Consider the following 18528-nt stretch of genomic DNA (forward strand, 5'->3'; position numbering starts at 1 on the left):
TTTACCATAAAACATTGAGTTGACATGTCTATGGGTCAATATAAGTACTGTACTTTAACTCTCTCTCTCTCTTTTTAATGGAACCACCCCCCCCTGGTGAAAGGCAAGAATGTAATTTGTCTTGGAAGCACTGACCTGTCTCCCCATTCTCTCATCCATCCAGCCTTTAGTGTTAACACTAACAGTTATGCCTACTGGAATTTTGTAAGTTCTTTGACATTGTTTTCCTTTCCTTCATCCTTTAGCTCCTTTGTTACATGCTCCTACATTTTACTCTCGAGACATATCAAAATCCATAATTTTGACCCCAAAACCTGCTCTCGATTTATATATGAGGTCGGCTTATACTTCAGTATATACAGTAACAGAACTGTACCCAGAAAACCTGAATTTTGCCTGTTTCCTCCTCATTCCGATTGATATGTTGGTCTACTTCAACCTCTGGGAATATGGAACAAAGATAATTTCTGCTTTTGATTTAGGAAGAGATTCCATCAGTGGAATTGTCTTCATTCTCTGTTGTATGTTAATTCCCTATTAGAATCTGTATTTTTTAATTCTATTTATCTATTTATTTATTTATGGTGGGATGACTTCATATGTGCTTTCATCTGGCAGTTATGCTGGGTTATTTCAGCTGTGCTGCGACTATTGTTTTTTTTAAAAAACTGAACTAATTCTTGAGTGTTGGAAGCATCTGTGGTATAAAAACACCTGCATGTGGCACATTGGTCTCAAATACGGTGTTAACTGGTAGAAGCAGTGTATAGTAGGCTAATGGTTGTATCTGCATGTTTTGGTCAAGTGTGAGGTTCACTCCTTTCTGATTTTCAATTATCTGAATCTGCTGAATCAATACTGTATCCTCTGCATGCTTTTGTTTAATATTGAAATGAGCCACCAAATGCCTCATTCAGCCACCAGATCTGAGGCTGAGTACATATTAACCCTGTAGGATCTACAATGGGAGCAGTTTTTCAAAAATGAAGATAATAAAGAAAAACAATAAGAACAATTTTTCAGAAAGTGAAGCTAAAAAAGAAAAGTATTAGAGGCATTTTTGATTGGAAGTTCAATTTTTTTTGTAACAAAAGAAAGTATTTTAGTTTTGGCATAATTGCAGAATTAAAAGTCAACTGCTATTGCTGCTGCTGCGGCGGCTGTTGCTGCTGCTGCTATTGCCATGGGCAGTATGACAGAAAAAGTGAGAAATGTTCAGAGCCGGAGGATAGAAGTTTGCAATGACAGCAAAAGGGGCAGCACAACTGAAAGAACATTCAAGGAAGTGGTCACTGCAGGCAAAAGTCAGCATAACACTAGGCTGTACAAAATTATTTTTGCTTTGACATGGAAGAGATGTCAAAATAGATTTGTAGTATTTACTGTAGAAAAGTGAATTGTGGCAGCCTCCAAGCCATTTTAGCAAATGTACATTCAAGGAAGGTCTATAAAAAGTACATTTAAGTTAAGGCTGGGCTACTTCATCGGAAAGAAATGAACACTTCAGTATGTTAGAGTATGCGCTGTAGTTTGTTGATCAAACCAAATATAAAGGCCATACTAAAGAAAGCAAAGACAAAAATTGCATTGCCAGGGTTCATATATGTTGGTGCAGAGTATTTATAAACTGTTACATAATTTTTGGTTGCTGTCAGAAAAATGCCAGTATAACTTATATGAATATGCATTAAACTGACTTCTTTTTTGTTCATGGAAATTTTAGGCCGATCTATCTTTCCCTGAGTTCCACAGAATTGTGGAAGTGAATTTGATGAACTATTTTTGTGTATAGTGGATACTAGCTGAATTGCAACTGTGTAATGAGACTGTGTAAAATGACTGTCTCAAGCAGCACAACTCTGTATAAGATTTAAGACTGTAAAAATAACCATTTTGGATCCAACCAAAAGCCTCTCTAGTCCAACTTTCTGTTGACATAGTGGTTAATCAGTTGACTATGGAAAGCTTGCCAGCAACATGTGATTAGAACTGTACTCTAATAATTGCAGTAAAACTGCAATACAGTCGGCCCGCCCCATAGGCAGGCTTGCCTTCTATGGCTTTAAGCTTACGCAAAAGGCAAGTCCCAGCAGGAGTATTCCCCTATTATTTTCAAGGGAGCTTGGACATACGCTCTTTTTCCATACACGGGTAGGAGGGAGGGGTCCGGAACGGATCCCCCGTGTATGGGGGTGGTGGACTGTATTCTGTATTCCCCAGAAATCAATGTACAGAGGCATCTTGTCTCTGATACTGGAGGTGACATATAGATGTCCTAACTAGTAGCTTTTCATGGATCAGTCCAACGTCAATTTCTGCTGTCCCCTTTAAAGCCCCTGAAGTTGGACGTGTAACCCACAATCTATGTTCACTGTGAAGAAGTACTGCCTTTTATCTGTTTTAGCTTTCCAACCATTCCACTTCAATAGGTAACCTTGAAAGAAAGTGTCATGGAAGGCTTGATGTTGAAAACAAAAAAATAATGACCATGGATGATCTACAAGAATTCATCCTAGGTAACAAGAAAATTGCTGTAGTCAAAGCGTTACCGTACCTTGGATCAAACATAAATCAGAACACAGGCTGCAGTCAAGAAATTTGCAGAAGGCTGGGATTGGAAGGGAAGCTATGGAAGATCTGGATAAAATCCTAAAGAGCAAAGGTGTAACTCTTAACACTAAAATAAGGATCATCCAAGTCATCATATTATCATCATGTAGAGAAGTAACAGCTGGACAGTGAAGAAAGCAGATAGGAAGAAAATCTACTCATCTGAGATGTGGTGCTGGAGAAGAGTGCTGAGAACACTGTAGATGGCCAAGAAGACAAACAAATGGGTTCTTGAACATATCAAGCCTGCACTCTCCCTGGAAGCCGATATGATTAAATTGAGGCTGTCATATTTTGGCCACATCATGAGAAGCCACAAATTGTTAGAAAACAATGCAAGGAAAGGTAGAAAGCAGCAGAGAGGAAGACCACATGCTAGATGGATGGGCTTAATAAGAGAGGCCACAGGCCTGAGCATATAGGGCCTGAACAGAGCAGAAGAGGACAAGGAGTCTTGAAGGAGCCTCATCCACAGACTTGAGGACAATTAAGAACAACAACGTGATAACTCTGGGTTCTTGTATTATGAGAAAGTGTTCTACCTTTCTACTTGCTCCACACCATGTTTAATTTTATACAACTTCTTGCGTTTCCTGTTGATTTCTTTTTTTTCAAGTCAATTGCCTCAAAGCTGTAACGTTTCCTCTTAAATAATTTTGCTCACCTTTAAAAAAAAATCTTTCCATTCTCTACAGTATACTTTTTAAGACACAATGACCAGAAGTGCACACTGTTGTACTAATGTAGTTGCCTAAAGGACTTGTGTAAGGCCAGTAAGATATTGGCATTTCATTTCCAATTATGACAAATATGGAATTTATGTGCCCCCCCCCCCCAAAAAAAAATCCAGTCACATACTGGGGGTGTGTTCTCAGAGGATCCATTCTTGGTCATTTGCTGCTGTTTCACATCCCATCACTGTATAATATGAAGTTGGGATTCTTTGGCCCAATATGGATGATTTTACCAGTGGGCCAGGACTCCCAACTCAACTGCCACCTTCCTATCCTTATTTCCTTATTGATTGTAGCAGCATTTGCTATTGGGCTCTAAGTTTTAAATGAGAGCAAAAGCAAGGTACAAGCATCTGCTTCTTTCCTGCTGCTACCTACTTCTTACTTACCCCTACTGACTAGCTTCCCCATTTGCTGAGGGACATACTGTTTTCATGCTTTTCTTGCTCCAGCTCAACTCTCACATCACAGAAAATCTAGAAGTGGGGTGATAAAGAAGGCACTTTCAGACAAAAAAACTTTCAACAGCCTGGTGGTCAGGATGAATGGAAACTAGCTGAAGTGCACAGCTGCAGATAAAATGTCTTAATCAATGCACTTTCATAATTTCAGAGGCCACTGGGTCTCTTGGGAACAAAGAAAAACATGACAGCTGGTTCTCTAGTCTGGGTTCCTGATACAACTCTGGACACACTAAATTGTTTGCAGTAATCTTTGAAATGTCTGGTAAAATAAAATTAAAAAATCAGAGTAGAGTAATGCTTTTTAGACAACTAAAATATAGTAAAAAGCATTCAAGCCCTACCTATCAGGAACAGATGTTCCAGCCACAGGATCTGTAGTTAGTCTAAAGCCCCAAAATGAGGACAGCAGGACTGATGAATCAATTGACCCCACTGCTTCAAAAGAGAGATACAGTTGATCAAAGTGGTTTACAGAAATATGAAATTGTATATGAAGATGCTAAAAGCAGCACCAAAACCAAAATAAACCCACAATAAACAAAATGTAACAGTCAGTAAATGTTGTCAAGCAACAGCACATCAAAATGCAGCGTTTGCATTTCTAAATATATTTTAAGTGCTGTAATCCAACTCCTTTTTTTATTTTATTCATGGACCATAAGGGTTTTTTTTATAGAAGTGTTGTGCTGGACCTCCATCTTTACCCACCTTGACCAAACCAGGACTGGGCTGATGAGTCTTGATGGTTTACTACCCCTCACATTAGTTCCCGCGTATTTCTGCCCTATTGCTCTGTTCTGATGGCTATCTGAGATTTTCTGGATCAACCCATGGCTTTATGGACCAGGCTTGTATGAATGTGATAAAATGCCTAAAGGGAACTGATATGCTTCTGTGTCGTGAAGTAATCTTGACCAATCCTGACTAAAGCTTCACACTGAGACATTCATTAAAAATTTAGCTCGTTCACTGGAGACATTGCTCTGTCCCAGGGCTAATTTAGAACACCAACAATCCCAATTACCCTGTGAATAGGTCATGTGCAAATACAATCAAGTGTTGTACAGGGCAAATTGAACATTTAGGACTATGATATGCTACAGCACCACTAAGTTTGAGTGTGTCACATATACCTGTACACAACTCCAAAGATAGATGTTTGAAATAAATGAATAAAAGCAAAATGAAAGAATGTTAAAAATACTGCAAGGACATTTAAAGCAAGCAGTTAACAGGGTTCTGATCAGTTCAAAGCTTCAAGCAACAGAAAGAGGCAATAGGCTGGTCAACATAGGCTTTTGCAGCAAAATAATCTACACTAACCACCTGTATCTATTTTAATAATTGGTTATGAGGTCACTTCACAACACAAACTTGGATTTATACTCTTGCTAACTGCTTGCTGAAGAAGTAGAGCCAGAGTAAGGCAGTCACCCCAGCTTGCAGATATTGGGTGATACAAAAACAGCCAGCCCTGGCTATTCCCCTCTGTTGTAGGACAGAGCTCCAATAGCCTATACATTCCAGGCAACCTGCGATGGTCCAGCTAAAATTATCCATTGTGCTCAGGTAAAGTGCTGCCCTACCACCAGTATTGAAAGAAAACAGCTGTTAATGCTCTTGTCTTATATAAATAGAATGGGATAGGGGGAAACATGCTTTTCTTTGACTCAGGCAGGAAAATGTATTGAGCTGGCCCTGCTGTTTGTTTTGGTAGGTTAAGGAACCAGAGGTTATCTGAACTTTTTAAGTTCTTTATCATACCAGACTATCCAGATGACTCAGCAAAGTCCACATGTGGATGTTGAACCCTTTAATTACCAAGGAGGCAGTGTAAGATGTCCTCCATGCATATGTATAGGACAACTAAGAATAAGTCCTATAACAGACAGTATATTTCTCATATACTGTCTTCATTATCTCACCTGAGCTTTTCCTTTTTTTAACGCCCCTAGAGAGAACACAGAGGTTCTGCTTTGTACTATTTGGTCCAAAGGCCTTTGTACAAGCATATGACGTTATCAGTCCATGCCAGTTTTGCTCAAGCCTAAATTATGGTGTGCCTTGATGGCAAGGTGGAAGTAAGAGAAAAGTATGCTAGAAGAAGCCATGGTAGAGTTTGTAAAACAAGTTTGTTGAATTTTCTGCACAATTCAGTGGCCTCACTGGTTTTTCTAACATTGATTATATTCCTTTTCTTATTTTTGTTTGGTTGTTTGTTTAAAGACACCCATAAAATTCTAGATCAATGATAAATGCATAAATGTTTTCCCCTTGCTGTTTCTAATCCCTAAATTAGACTAAAATACTTTACAACTGATTTATAACAGTCCGTCCGCACTAACAGTAGAAAACTTACTTTAGTGGGTCAAGTCTCAACAAATGAGAAGATGCTTTCACTACATAGTCAAGGTCCGATTTCGACATAAGGTTTTTCCCCAGGGAACAATATCTGTGAAAGAATACATGTGAAAAAATTATGTAGGAAATATGACTCAAAATCCATGTGGATTTTGCAGTGGGGGGAAAAAACTGGACAGGAGTGAGCAACAGTCTTAACTTTTGAAATCCCACGTAATGTTTTCACAGATATTTTGCTGTACATTTTTTTCCGGCAAAGGAGAAACATTGCTTTGGACAGAAGTGCCAATAGCTTATAGTTTAATTGTAAGGGCATCGGCTCTTCTTCCAAGTCAGATGTATAAAGTTTGTTGAGAAATGTGTATAGAAAATTTCAAGGTGGAGAGAGACAACCTGTGCATACTGTGGAACAACCAAGTTGATGTTGGATTTATCAGAGGATTAGAGGTTGATAGTACTTGTCACAAACTAAAGATAGTGTTCCATGCAGAGGACAAAGACAGCCCACACATTAATAGTAAGTCAAGTAATAGACGTAAATTTGGACTTGGCTCTAGCTTGGGCGGTGTGTGTGTGTATGAGACCATTTCAGTTTCCTGTGGTGAAAGTTCAAACGTTGAGGGGGCTTTTGATTCTTGACTAATACAAAAATACATTACTTTGCTATATATTTAGAACTAGGACCATCACTAGCCATTTTTAAATGGATCTGGGCAACATGCAGTGGGCTACCATGCTCATATGAAACCAGACAGTTTGAACTATGGTTACATAAAAGGTTCAACTGAGCCTGGAGATCTTCCCTTTACTCTTACATCTCTGGTGATTTTTTAAAGATAAATGTCAATGCTTAAAGTAGATTCCATTTCTTTTTCCTATACTTAACTGAATGTTATTCCTCCTCCCAAAATAGTTCCGCATACTGTATTGTTTGGTTTTGTTCCTCCTGCTATTTTATATGAAAGGGTGGATATTGTTTCTCAAAATCAAGAACTCATTTAGAAAACTGCTTTTGTAAGGCTAATAACTAAGAAGCAGAAGAGATGAATGTATTTTCATCAGAACAATTCCCCCTGGCTGTGGTTCTAATAGTGTCTGATTCAGGTCAGTTCCATGCAGGAAGAGAATTCCAAGTGTCAGCTATCTATCCTGATACCAAAAACCCATGAGTGCCTATCTTCATGTAACTAAAACTCATGAATGCGAGGAGGGGGAATTCAGAATATTTAGGATCCTTAGGTCTGTGGTAGTAAAAATATTGAAAGGAAAAATCCCTCCAGGAAGTAAACCATCTCACTGCAAGAAAGCTAACAGCCCACTAACATATGATTATTTTCAGTGGCATCACATGGAGACTCTCTGTCAGAGCGAAAGGGAGAATGATATGGAGTATATTAAGAAAAGGTATCACTGATTTGCTGAACACTGAACAGGGCAATCCTGCTACAGCATTTTGTTGCTAGTCCCATTTATACCCCTGCTTTCTAATACTGGCTCATACCGAGAGAACAATCTGGGTATTGTTGGTTACAGCTGGATCTCAAGAGAAGTTACTTTTCTGTTGATAATGGAGCTAAAATTTTATTACCCGTCTTTCATTACTGTGAGTCACAAGTCCTCACATGGGCTTGATCAGTTTGAATCTGTGAGTACTGATGATGTGGACAAGCTCCTTGGTAGTGTAAACAAGACAACATGCCCTCTTAATCCTTGCGCATCATGGCTGGCCATCCAGGGTGGAGATGCCTTGATGACATTGTTGAGATACATCATCAATGCATCCTTCAAAGATGGTGAATTACCAGCATGTTTGAAGGAAGCGGTCGCTAGGCCACTTCTGAAAAAATCTTCTCTGGACCCCCTGGATATGAACAGCTATAGGCCAGTATCTCATTTGCCTTTCTCAAGCAAAGTAATCTTCAACTCCAAGTGGTGTTGGATGAAACTGATTATCTAGACCCATTTCAAATTCGCTTTAGGACAGGATATGGAGTTGAGACTGCCATGGTAGCCTTAGCTGATGGCCTTCGTCTAGGCATCGACAGGGGTAGTGTGACCCTGTTGGTGCTTTTAGACCCCTCAGTGGCCTTTAATATGATCAATCATAACATCCTGTTGGAACGCCTGAGGGAGTTAGGAATTGGGGGCATGGCACTGCAATGGCTCCGTTCCTTCCTCTCAGGCAGATTCCAAAGGGTGATGCTCGTGGACAGTCGCTCTTCAAAAAAGGAGCCTAATTGTGGCATCCCTCAAGGTGCCATCCTGTCCCTGATGCTATTCAATTTATATATGAAGCCAATGGGAGAGACTGTTTGGAGACACGGGGCGGAGTGTTATCAGTATGCTGATGACACCCAGATATATTTTTCCATGTCTCAGTCTACAGCTTTGACTACAGATGGCATCTCTCCTCTCAATGAACGTTTTAAGATGGTAATGGACTGGATGAGGAGAAACAGACTACACATTCCTCCATATTTGCGGATTTGATTATTCACTGAATCCAGACAAAATGGAGGTACTTACACCTTTACCTTATGAGGAAGACAGTGAAGCTTTGAAATCTTGCATAATGTATTCATCCTTTGGAGTTGGCCCAATAAAGGTATTGCTGCTTTTGTATTTTGTTGCTGCACAGCTAACACAGTTATCCCTGAATGAGTGTGTGTGTGTGTGTGTGTGTGTGTGTATCGGCATCTTTACTTGTTCATTTGCTCAGTGGTGAAAGTGAGACTATGTAAATATCCTAAATATAAAATCTAAATATTGATCCTAATATGTGGAACTCCCTCGCTAGAGAGGCCAGGATGGCTCCATCCCTGCTGTCCTTCAAGCACAGTGTTTCCCAACCTTCCTAATGCCGCAACCCTTTAATACAGTTCCTCATGTTTGTGGTGACCCAAACCCATGAAATTATTTTCATTGCTACTTCAAAACTGTAATTAAATAGGTGTTTTCCAATGGTCTTAGGTGACCCCCATGAAAGGGTCATTTGACCCCCAAAGGGGTCCCAACCCACAGGTTCGGAACCACTGTTCTAGCATCAGGTAAAGACATTCTTGTGTTGCCAGGCCTTTGCAAATCAGTAAGATCTGGGTATGTTGTGCTATTTTTTTAAGGTTTTAATTTTAAGGTTTGTATTGTAACATATGATTTTAACTTATAACTGTTTTAACTTGTTAAATGGTTTAATTGTTTTTTAAATTTTATATTTATATATTTATCTATTTTAATGTGCAGTTTTTAAATTTTACAGTTTTAAATTGTACTTGTCCCTGCCTTGAGTCCCTATCTTGGGAGAAAAGTGGGAATAATAATAATAATAATAATAATAATATAAAAACTTGCTTTAAACTTCCCTTATATTCTGACTGAATAAACTGGTAATTGACTTGTATTCAGAATTGCTGCATCCACACTGCAGAGATATTCCAGTTTGACATGACTTTAACTGCTATGGCTCAATGCTATGGAATTCTGGGAACTGTAGTTCTCTGACAGAGAAAGCTAAGTGTCTCACAAAACTGCAGTTCTCAGAATTCTACAGCACTGAACCATGACAATTAAAGTGGTGTCAGCCTGGATTATTTTTTCAGTGCGGATGCAGCGTTAGACTTGATGTCACTCAGTGATCTTCACAGTTATCTGTTATGTAACAGATTTAGGCTGTGTTGCTGCACTGGTGACACACAAAATATATTCATGAGGGTGTTTTTTTAAAAATTAAGTTTAGTGCAGTGCAAAACCATTCACACAAACTAAATAAAGAACTGCTGTTACTAAATAATGAAAAAAAATTTCCCTCTTGTGCAGAATTTTTGCTGTGAGCATGTGCACTGTAACTGAAATTACTGTTTTCTCTGTTGTGTGGAAAATGCTGATTACAGATCATTTGATTTTTACAGTCAGTCAGTATATTGTAATATTTCATTCTTACATTCTGAAAGTTGCCTGTTCTATTATTTGCAAATACAGACTACCTCTTTGTAAGAAACAAATCTTATATTAACAAAAGGAGTTCCTGGGTTTTTTAAAAAATGTTGAAAAAGACCCTGCTGAACACTCTTCATAAACAACCTATTGTGTTCCTTATGATAAGAAATAGTTCCTCAAATCTAGTGGCAGTATCCCCTGAAAAGAATTTGGGGATTCAAATAGTCTCAGAGTGAGAGCGACGTATGAATGGGTTCTGAATAATACTAGTCTTCAGAGCTGGGGAAAGTCTGTTCCAACTGTTTATTGTGTGCATACAAAACAAAACAAAAACCAAAACCAATCTGTGCATACAAGGTGAAGGACTAGGGATGAGGGATGGGAAGAAAACCTATAGCTTTTTTCCTCTTTTTTCTTTTCTCTCAAATGCATTTTCAGCATAGCCAGAATAGAAGGTTGTTAGTATTTCATCAGTCATTAGACTGAGAATGGATAGACTAGCATTAAAAAAATAAATAAAATAAACAGAGAGATATCTGTAGGATTATTTCAATAACCCCAACATGCTGCTATAGCTGCTATATGATATATCAGAAGCATAAGTATCAAAATCATTCAAGGTCTCCAGTGGTTTTGTGAGAAAAAATCAAGCTGAGTATTCACTTTCCAGTTTCATTAAGGCACTTATGAACTAGAACTGGGAAGGCTCAATGGTGTGGTTTGGTTTATTTAAAGAAATAATAACAGAAGGAGCATAAGGATGTGTTAACAATTGCTTTGGAAAGTAAAGCAGTCCTTCAAGACTTGAAATGCAAAATAAACATTAAATATCTGCTTTTTTATTTTTTAAAACTAGCTTGCCTGAGTTCACACCAAATGTAAAATCACTGGCCTAAAACCAATTGGTAGTCTTAACTAGAATAGAACCACCGAATCAGTGAGAACCAGGTAAGTAAAAATTTATGTAAATTCAACTGGTTAGGTGGAGCTACTCTAGTTAGGAAATGGCAGTTGGATTGAGGCTGCTGAGTCAGGAAGCCTGTTTAATGAATTTTGGTAACTACCAATCAATCAATCAATCAATCAACCCACATCTATAAATCACAGAGAAACGTTTTGCTCTTATCCTAGATTGACTCCCAGCTCAAATTCAGTGGGTCAGGAGACATTGGATGGGGCTCCACCCCACACCCTCTAGTGATATTGGCTTGCCTTCCCCAGATATCTCTTTACACTTTCCAAATAGCCAGCATAGTAGAGTGGTTTGAGTGTTGGAGTACAACTCTGGAAACTAGGGTTTCAGTCCCCACTCAGCCACTGCTCTTGGGTGACCATGGGCAAGTCAGCCTCAAAGGAAGGCAAAGACAAACTCTCCAAACAAATCTTGCCCCCAAAAATCCTGTGCGATGATGATGATGATGATGATGATGATGATGATTTACTTATATAGCACTGTACATTTACACAGCGCTGTATATACAAACAATAAATTCGATAAAAATAAAACCAGAATGGTTTCACCATAAGATGCAAAGAACTTGAAGGCACACAACAGCAGCATTGCAAAAGACATGGATTACTCTGTATAAAATCCCTTCACAGGTCCCATTGGATGGGAATATCCCCATTTACTCCCCTTCTCAAATGTGGAGATCACCTCGATGTACACAAGTTATAGACATGTTACTTTTCTTCATACACCAGTCTTGCATAATTAGCTCTTATCTGCAATCAGTTGCACAGGGTATTTATGTGCAAGGACCTCCCCATCACCTCCAGACTCTCTGTAACTGAACCGTGGAGCCTACTGTGTTCAGTCACAGGGAGTCTAGAGGTGATGGGGCGTTTATCTCTACTAGTAGAGCTTTTGCTAGGTTTCCACCCTTTTGAACCAAACCTTATAATATAAAGGCAAATAATTATGATGGATATCTATTACAGTTTACTGTGCTGATCATGTTGGCTGTTTTGCAGTGTTATAGCTTCTGGCAACAGTCCAGCACCTGGAGGGCTCTGTGTAAGTACAGCATGCTGATGGCTTCCAGTACATAACATGGGCATTCAATTTCATAGCTTGTTGGGATGAAAATTTGAGAGCATGGGCTGCCCCACAGTCAGTTGTGCAAGACTGGTGTATGAAGAAAAGTAACATGTCTATAACTTGTGTACATCGGGGTGATCTTATAACACATTATATTGTGTGCAGAGAAAGGCTGAAACCAGTTCATTTCTTATCTTACTAGGAAGGGCTGTTTTAATGTAGAACATGCCTTCTAAAAGTTGTTGTTCAAGCTAGTTTTGGTCATAAGCGCTATCAATCATTCAATTTTTAGATGCCAGCATCCAAAAGAATAGTACTAGTAGAGGTATGGATTTTCATAGTATCAGCTCATAGATGGTTTCTTTGATACTGATGCTTCTGTTTTGGATGAAGCAGAATTTTGAAATCAAGGCACTTCAAAAAATAAAAAGATAAAGGATTTTGGGGAAAGTGGTGGATGTTGAAGGGGGAACACATTCAAGAGAAGAGAATAAAAAGAAAAGGCAGTTAGTAGTTGAACTTGTACCTTGTCCAGTTAAGAAAACAAAAGGTTGTAATTTAAATGTATTACAGCATGCAGTCACCCCTCAGTATCCGCAGGGGATCCATTCTGAGCACACACCCCTCCCATGGATACCAAAATCTGCAGATGCTCAAGTCCCATTGACCTCAATGGGATTATTGGGGACAATGGGAATGAAGCCTGCCTGCCTTTCCTCTCTAAGGCTTCTGCCCTGGGATTGTCTTCAGAGACGGAGGGTGAGGGTCTCGGAGCCTTGAGGTTCTGTCCCGGGTGTTGGGCCTGGGGACAGAGGGCTCCAGGACCTGGCCCTCTCTGGCCAACAGGACTCCAGCCTCCGCCTCTGAACCATTCTTGAAGCCAGGCCCAGGAGGGAGGGAGGGACGAAGGAAGGAAGGACAGACTTCAGTCCCATTGTCCCCAATGGTAGTGTGGCTGCATGCATGTGCTGCCACTGGGGACAGGGTGGGCTTGCCATTGGCAGATGCTCAAATCTGTGGATGGCACATCCATGGGTATCGAGGTCCCACATCTAGAATAAGCTGTTCCCTTTCTTGGCTGTATAGGGTGTGTTCAGATACCACAATAAGCCAGAGTTCTGCAGGAACTCTGGTTTATATTAGAAGAACCAGTATGCTGTCTCCCATTGTTGACTGTTTCCACTTGCAGCAGGAGCAGGCAAACATCCTGCTATTACTTGTCGGCAGATAAATTTCAGTTTCACCTACAGTGGTGCCCCGGGTTACGAAATTAATTCGTTCCGCTGTCAATTACGTAACCCGAAAGGCTTTCGCAAGCCGAATTCCCATAGGCGCTAATGGGGAAAAGCCGCGATTCCGTGTGAAATCGCGCCGAAAAGCACCAAAAGTTTTTTCGTAACCCGAAAAAACTTTCGTAACCCGGAACAATGTTTTCCAATGGGATTTTTTCGTATCCCGAAAATTTCGTAACCTGGGTATTTCGTATCCCGAGGTACCACTGTATATGTACCTCTGAGGTGCTGAAACCATCCACTCAGTTTAGTCTATACCCGTTACGATGAACGTATGACACGTGTGCCATTTTGCCAGGCATGGGGCAAGGGAGAAGGCGGAAGAGGCACATGTGTGCCCGTTCCTCCTCCTCCCTGCCATTTCCGGGCCTCCCGCTGTCTCTTGATGACAGCGGGAAGCCAGAAAATGGCACTCAAGAGAAGGAGCCAGAGATAGCTGGAGGCCAGGAAAAGGGCGGGGGGAGGAGGAACGACTGGTGCTTGTCAGTTGCTCCTCCCCAGAGACCTTTTCCGGCCCCCAGCTATCTCTGGAGAGAGAGCTGGAGGTACTGGGGAAAGGTCTCTGGGGAAGAGGGACGGGCGTATGCCCAGTCCTCTCCTTCCCTGCTTGCCTTCCCTTTTCCCCAGAGAGCCCTTTGGGGGAGAGGGAAGGTCTGGGAAGATGAGGACTGGGCGTGTGCTAAGGCTTTTCCTTCCCGGCTTGCCTTCCCTTTTCCCCAGAGAGCTCCAGAGAGCCCTTTGGGGGAGAGGGAAGGTCTGGGAAGAAGAGGATAGGGCATGTGCCGAGGCACCTTACTCCCAGCTTGTCTTCCCTTTTCCCCAGAGAGCTCCTGACTCTGAGTCCTTTTCGAGGTGAAAAAGGCCCAGGAAGGAGAGGGAGGGTGGACTCCTCGTCCTCTCTGTGGGGCTTTGCCAGACCTGAAGCATCCCTAGAAGGACACCTCAGGTCTGGCAAACTGCGGCAGAGAGAAGGGGTTGAGGGCAGAATCCTCTTCCTCTGTGTGGGCTTTGCCAGACCTGAAACATCCCTAGAAGGATGCCTCAGGTCTGGCAAACTCCCACGGAGAGGAGAAGGGGTTGGAGGCCCATTGCTTCTCTCCCCACGGGCCTCTACTGGCTCACAGCTGTCTCTGAGAGATAGCTGGAGGCCAAGGAAGGGCAGGAGGCCCCAAGGACACCCCTTTCCAGGCCACAGGGAAGTGGCGTTTTGCCGTTTCCCCAAGGCCAGGAAAAGCGGCGGATCAGGGCCTCCGGGGTTGCCGCTGTGGCAGCTCAGGTCCTGATCCGTCGGGGAAAGGGGTGGGTGCAGGCCGCCCCAAAGGGCGGTCTGTATCCTGCCAAAGTCAATTTTAAAAAAAACTCTCTTGCATTAATGTTGGTCTGCTTTACCTTCTCCCCAAGATGCGGGTTTGCTTACTTTACATATACAAGCACGTTCATACGCGGACGCACTATACACGGCTTTCAGCATGCGGGGTGCAAGGGGTGTGCATTCCCATTTAGATTAATGAGGTGGGTGCCTGTGCTGTGTGCGCCGCTGTGCCGCCACCACATGCACAAGTCCCATTACTTTCAATGGGCTTGAGCCCACACACTTTTTTTTACATGGTGGTTCCGTAATGGATCCCCCACTTAAAAAAGGGCGCACTGTACAACTTTTATTCTAGACACAGTAATTACCCTCCGTTGCAAAGCTACTAGCAGTCCTAACTCCACACTAGAGGGAACACTGGAGTATTGTCTCACTTCAGCCACCAGTCCCCACATTACTGCTGCATCATGTGTATGTGTGTCATCTGTGTTGTTCTGAGCCTCAGAAATCAGTGTGAGAAGTCTATCTCTTTTGTAGGCACTGGTGAAGAAGGCACTGCTCAGGGGCTGAACTACTGTTGTGGTTGTATGTCTTCAAGTAGTTTCTTCAAGTTTCTGTCGCCGTGGTTTTCATGGCTGAATGAGGATTCAAACCCTAGGTTTCAGAGTTACAGTCCACTGCTGGCTATCCAAGGGCTGAACTATACATGAGTTTAACTATATATAGTTTAATAAGATAATTTCATATAGGAAGAGAGTGTGCTTTGTACCACGATTCAATGATATTTTTTGAAGATTTTACATTTTTTAGGGAGGAGGCCAACAGTTAACTTCGAAAATTTTTTACAGGTATAATGGTAACTACCTCTTTTGGCCTTGTGACTCTAATTGTAACTTATTACTCTTGAATGGAAATTTCCTAGCTTTGGAAAAAGGACTTTGTTTAGAAAAAATACTTGGGCAGGATTGGCACTGGCATCTTATACAAATTGTTATGCCTAATGGAGTGGTAAATACTGTGTTAGTCCAAACACTTGCTAGTTTTACTTAATTTTATAGATAGCTGCAGTTTTTTAGTCTTTCCTTTCCATCAAATCTACATGGAGCCGTTACATCTTTAATTACTTCTCCATTTTTATTTGGAAAAGATCTTTCTTGTCATATTTTATTGTCCCAATTACTATCCCTGAGTTAATTGCTAAAATGAAGCTGGCTTTTCCTGACTAATTTCTGACACCACCACCCCCAAAACCCATACAAAATACCCAAGTAAATATATTTTCTTTAGAAATGAAGATTACACTTTAAACATAGTGAGGTTCCAGAGAAAAGTACAATATTTTTCCCCTTAAGGTATATGTAAATTTTTAAAGCAACAAGCCATTAAGTCTAGTAGAGATATTTGCAATGTCACATTAAAAACTAAATGCCATGGAATGCTTGGTGCATATGAAGATTTGAAAGAGTGAAGAAGTATGTTCTAGTTACAGTCCCAGAGTTCCTGTTCTACAGATCAGATACTAAGTTCCACCAGGTTGTTGATCAAGAGAAAGTCCTTTTTAATGGTGACACCTCTGTGAAATTCCTTCTTACGGGATTTGTATTTGGCTCCTTCTCTTACTGTTTTTAAATAGATTTTTAAAGACTATTTCAGTCTGCCTTTATTTCATTAAAGCTGCTCATTTATCATTTAACTGCTGTTGTTCTATCTGTGTATCATGTCAGACAGCCACTGTTCTATAATTTAAATTGTTTTTCTGCTTTTTAATTGTGAACTGTTTGGGATAAGGCCTTTCATTTAAAAAGGCAACATAACATGCTTAATTAGTATTTCACATAAGAAGGGTGGACTTGGTCTGTGGATTTCAGCCAGTTTTGTAGAATCTAGGTCCCTCTCCATGAGAATACAACTCTCCTTCAGATGTTTCTTGCACATTACCACAGAATCTTATCCTGCAATGTGAAGCTACAGGACAGTGCTCCCTGTGTTGTAAGTCAGATGCTCAATTCAACCTTGACAGTGATACAGTGACATCCTTGTATTAAGCATATGCACTACAGCAGTGTCAGAACCTTTGGAAACATACTCAAGTTACAAATACAGATTTTCAGAGACAGGTCATTATGGGAAGGTTCTATGAAAGTTGAATTTTTAAAACTGCTGGAAGATGTGGTTAGAATATTGTATGTAGTGCTGAAGAGAGCCAACATGATGTGGTGGGACGCCAGAGTTTGAATCTGAGCAGGGGTTGAGCCATGGAAACCTTAGAGGAAGGGAATAGAAAATCCCCTTTGAATAAATCTAATAAAACATGCCAAGAAAACTCTATGATGTGGTCACCATAAGTCAGAGTTGACTTAAAGACACGTACAAACAACATCATGTAATGTTTATTCAAAATCAGCTGTTGCTCTTCTCTGGGTGTCTCAAAGCTTCAGAGGTGAAGTGGACGTCAACTAGGGAAAGTCTGGGGGGGGGGGTTGTGGCACCCCAATTAAAGAAGGCGTTTACCAGAAAGACTTGCCAGGTGATGACCTCTATTTTTCATTTGTCTTCAAAGTACAGTAGGTCCCTCAGTTTTTATATGCCGCTGCTGTGACTGTACATATTTTTAGGGGAGGAGCTTCAGTTTTAAATTACTTCATTTATTGTGAACTGATGTAGCCTACTTGTGAGGACAAGGTAATGGAAACAAATTAACAGACAAATTGCTGAGTAAGAATCTGCACTTGACAGAGCTGGCAAAAGCTATACATGCTATAGGTACAATCTTTAAAAAGCTATACAGTCACCCCTCCTGTATTTCTGGATCTGAGATTCGCAACCTTGAATATCTGCGGAGGGGTGATTTCTACTATTTTTAATGGCGTGGACACCCTGGCTGTGCACCCCATTCAAGCCTGTAGGGCTTGGATATGTGCGAGCCTCTGTTTTCGCAGGGGGTGAGTGGGTCCAGAACAGATCCCCGGTGAAAACAGAGGGCCAACTGTATACACTTTCATCAGGACAGATATGAATACCATAGTGCAATTACTTTCATATTGGACTAGTACAATGCTATGTCTGTCAAAACAGTTTGCAAACTACAGTTGATGTGAAATATGTTGGTCACCTGATACAGTGCGCCCTTCCCTTACATAGGGATCTGTTCCGGAAACCCCACGTAAGAGAAAAAACACGTAAAGTCAAGCCCCAGTAGAATAAATGGGGCTCATGCCCACGTCATGCCCCATTACCTCTTCCTAGTGCACCAAGTCTTCTTCTGGCGCAGCCTTCCAGTGTATGCTGGAAGCTGTGTAAGCTGCACTTGCGTATAACGCAGGCACACTGTAATTAGTTTATGTCTTGCTCTGTTTTTGTTTATTTAAGGCTGGTTAGAGCCTTCAAATGTCTAACTGGGGACTGAACAACTTTTGGCCCTCCAGATGTTTGACCAGCACTCCCATCTGCCCTAGCCAGAATAACCAACTATGAGAAATGATACAAGTTGCAGTCCAATAATATCTAGAAAGGCATGAGATTGTCTTAAGGATGGAATGCCTTAGGAACTGTCCTGGAGACCCTGTACCTCTGCTATCATCTCAGACTATTTGATGACTCAGCATGTGAGACATGGCCTCCTTGATAGTGGTGTCACTGCTTCTCCTTCCGAACCATCCTGGCAGAAGTCTATCAGGGTTCAATTTTGTGGTCTTCTAGTCAGAAACTGGAAATATTTTTTAACTTTGTCTATCAATGCGTAATTTATTCTGATGCTTTTTAAAAATGGCTTACAATTTTA

The 18528-nt window shown here is 41.0% G+C and overlaps 2 protein-coding genes across 9 annotated transcripts in view; one reads left to right on the top strand and one right to left on the bottom strand.

The window, feature by feature from the left end:
• DOCK1 (dedicator of cytokinesis 1) overlaps nucleotides 1-18528 on the top strand; it is a 502791-nt gene that overhangs the window by 218880 nt on the left and 265383 nt on the right. The gene's annotated exons all lie outside the window — the stretch shown is intronic.
• The window catches only part of INSYN2A (inhibitory synaptic factor 2A), a 79628-nt gene that overhangs the window by 32180 nt on the left and 28920 nt on the right, over nucleotides 1-18528 (bottom strand). For 4 of the 7 annotated variants that reach the window (XM_089510137.1, XM_089510139.1, XM_089510142.1 and 1 more), the window contains exon 4: nucleotides 6168-6260. The exons of 2 other annotated variants lie outside the window; for them this stretch is intronic. In XM_089510137.1, coding sequence (XP_089366263.1) covers nucleotides 6168-6260 — 93 coding nt within the window. Of the gene's footprint in view, nucleotides 1-3735; nucleotides 3821-6167; nucleotides 6261-18528 lie in introns of those variants that run through there. One more of the 7 variants, XM_089510143.1, reaches the window with a different exon arrangement.

Source organism: Sceloporus occidentalis, unplaced genomic scaffold, assembly GCF_023333645.1.
Source record: "Sceloporus occidentalis isolate IW3139 unplaced genomic scaffold, rSceOcc1.0.p SCAF_2, whole genome shotgun sequence".
Classification (NCBI taxonomy): Eukaryota; Metazoa; Chordata; class Lepidosauria; order Squamata; family Phrynosomatidae; genus Sceloporus; species Sceloporus occidentalis.